The sequence below is a fragment of the Etheostoma spectabile genome, unplaced genomic scaffold (genome assembly GCF_008692095.1).
Source record: "Etheostoma spectabile isolate EspeVRDwgs_2016 unplaced genomic scaffold, UIUC_Espe_1.0 scaffold342, whole genome shotgun sequence".
NCBI lineage: Eukaryota > Metazoa > Chordata > Actinopteri > Perciformes > Percidae > Etheostoma > Etheostoma spectabile.
The window spans coordinates 24,167-26,525 of NW_022605589.1; the positions used below are offsets into that span (position 1 = coordinate 24,167).

A 2,359-nucleotide genomic window follows, 5' to 3' on the forward strand; every position below is an offset into this window, starting at 1 on the left:
CCACCTGCTCATCAGATAAACACTCACACACAACTACAATCCGATGCGCAGCATCGGGGGCAACTCTGGGTTCAGTGTCTTGCCAAAGGACACTTTGACATGGGACTGCAGGGCCAGGGATTGCACCACCAACCTTTCAATTGGAAGGCAACCACTCTACCACTGAGCCACAGCCGCCCCTTCAATTTTCCTGGGCCGGACGTCCATGTATAACCTATGAATAGGAAACACTGGGGGTATTTTCAAGCCATTATTTAGTATTCTAGCTTAACATATGGATGATACCAAAATATGTGGGCATGGTCCACAAGTGCACATCCACTGGGACCCAGTAATTCAATTCAATTCAATTCAATTTTATTTATAGTATCAATTCATAACAAGAATTATCTCAAGACACTTTACAGATAGACCACACTCCGGAATTTACAAGGACCCAACAGTTCTAGTTTCCTCCAGAGCAAGCAACAGTGCGACAGTGGCGAGGAAAAACTTCCTCGTACTGTTGGACTGGGCCCCATTCATTGTTGTAAAAACTTGAATCATATTTTACCAACAGAAATTTCTTCTGTCTGTTGTGTGTATGTGTATCTATATGTGTGTGTGTGTGTGTGTGTGTGTGTGTGTGTGTGTGTGTGTGTGTGTGTGTGTGTGTGTGTGTGTGTGTGTGTGGCAGGTGCAGCTCTCCTTCAACACAGACACTCTCTGTTAAAATGAACCCCTTTAAAAGAGCAGAGATGAGGAGGGTGACAGAGTGGATAAACCAAAACCTGTCTCTCTGAGGCCTGGAGGGAGAAGAGAGCAGCTGATTTAACTATGAAGAGGACCAAAACACCATACACCATGGAACATAGGACCAGTAGTTCAGTATTTCAGCATCAATTGATAACATGCAGAGTCCAGCCTGTAGGTAGAGACACAGCAGGAGTGCTTGAATTTGGATTGAAGACTTTGTCCTGGAATGTTTTCATATTCAGTTTTGTCAGGAATTTATCTTAGTAAATGGATGATGGATACATTAGGTTAACTACTTTTGTTAGTACATGAACATATCATTGGTGATATGTTATAAACCGAGTGTTTGACAGCACAGGTTACTTTGGGTTGGTTGTACATACTCCCAACCAAAAGGCCTCATGACACCAGAGTGGGCCCTTGTCACTGTACCAAATTAGACCTGCCTTGAGAGCATGCTGTGATGAAGTCTATTTTTCTGTGGCAAGAAAATAACTTATTTGGATATCAAAGCAGATGTGTGTCATTTATTTTGCAATAACAGAGGATTTAGTGAAATGCACCTTGGGAAGAGCCAGATGTGGACATGCATGTTAGCTGTTGGCCTTTTCTTTTAATTTGATGTCAGAGACATGGAGAGAATGTACAAGGCATGGTTATTGTCTTGATGGTGTCTCCACTCTAGCAACTTGTTTTGACACTGTACATTTGGTCTATTTCTACTAAATGCTTTCTTTTGTTCTTTTAATATGTTATTATGTTGTGGACTCTGCCAAGAAGATCCTCTACCGGACACAGTGTACAATAATAATAATAATAATAATAATAATAATAATAATAATAATAATAATAATATAACAGTCTGAAACTGCAGTAAACTCTGCTTATATTCCCTGACAATAACTGCACTACCATCACTGTGAAGAGAACTCTCAGATCAGAATAATCTATTGAGTAAAATACATGTTTTATTTGCAGATGTATTTGTAATGTGATAGTTGAGTTGTAACCTGTCCTATCAAAAATAACTGTTTCATTACTTCTTTCACAGCTAATTGCTATATTGTTATATTTTTGGTGACTGGTGGGCTGTTTACTGATACTGTTAATTGAAGGGGTTATAATTAAACAAGGAAAACTGACTTGTAATTTATTTTCTTACTGAAAAAACCTGGAAAGAAGTTGGTTGCCGAAATATTTGAATTAAGTCAATTAAAAATACAAAATATAAAATTAACAACTTAAACATATTTAAGACCATAACACTAATTTTTGTGAACCTAAACCTAATTGGGAGGACTTTTTTGAGTTTCATTTGGATCTTTCTGTGACTATAACATAATCAAAGCTTGGAACGTGTTAAAATGACAAAACATACAGTAACAAAACACAAATCTCAGTCAAACAATGAAGAGATAATTCATGTTGCCAACAAGCACTAGAGTTAACCAAGTGGTGCTCACTGCTGAGTAAAACGGATCCAGCCCCACCTCTTAGGTCTAGCTCTGCCTAAGCCGTGTTAGCGGTTTAACTTCAGCATTACCCCGTCGTTAGCATTACCACCTATAGATAATGTTTATATTACTGCCATAGACTCTTGATATTAAAGGACAGAGCATGTGTG

At 38.5% G+C, this 2,359-nt stretch overlaps 1 protein-coding gene across 1 annotated transcript in view; it reads left to right on the plus strand.

The window, feature by feature from the left end:
• Positions 1-1,884, plus strand: part of LOC116686293 (ATP-binding cassette sub-family A member 2) — an 18,418-nt gene extending 16,534 nt beyond the window's left edge. Inside the window, exon 8 of the mRNA XM_032511269.1 lies at positions 677-1,884. Within this exon, the coding sequence (XP_032367160.1) occupies positions 677-712 (36 nt within the window). The 3' untranslated portion in view covers positions 713-1,884. The remainder of the gene's footprint in view (positions 1-676) is intronic.
• The last annotated feature ends 475 nt before the right edge of the window (positions 1,885-2,359 follow it).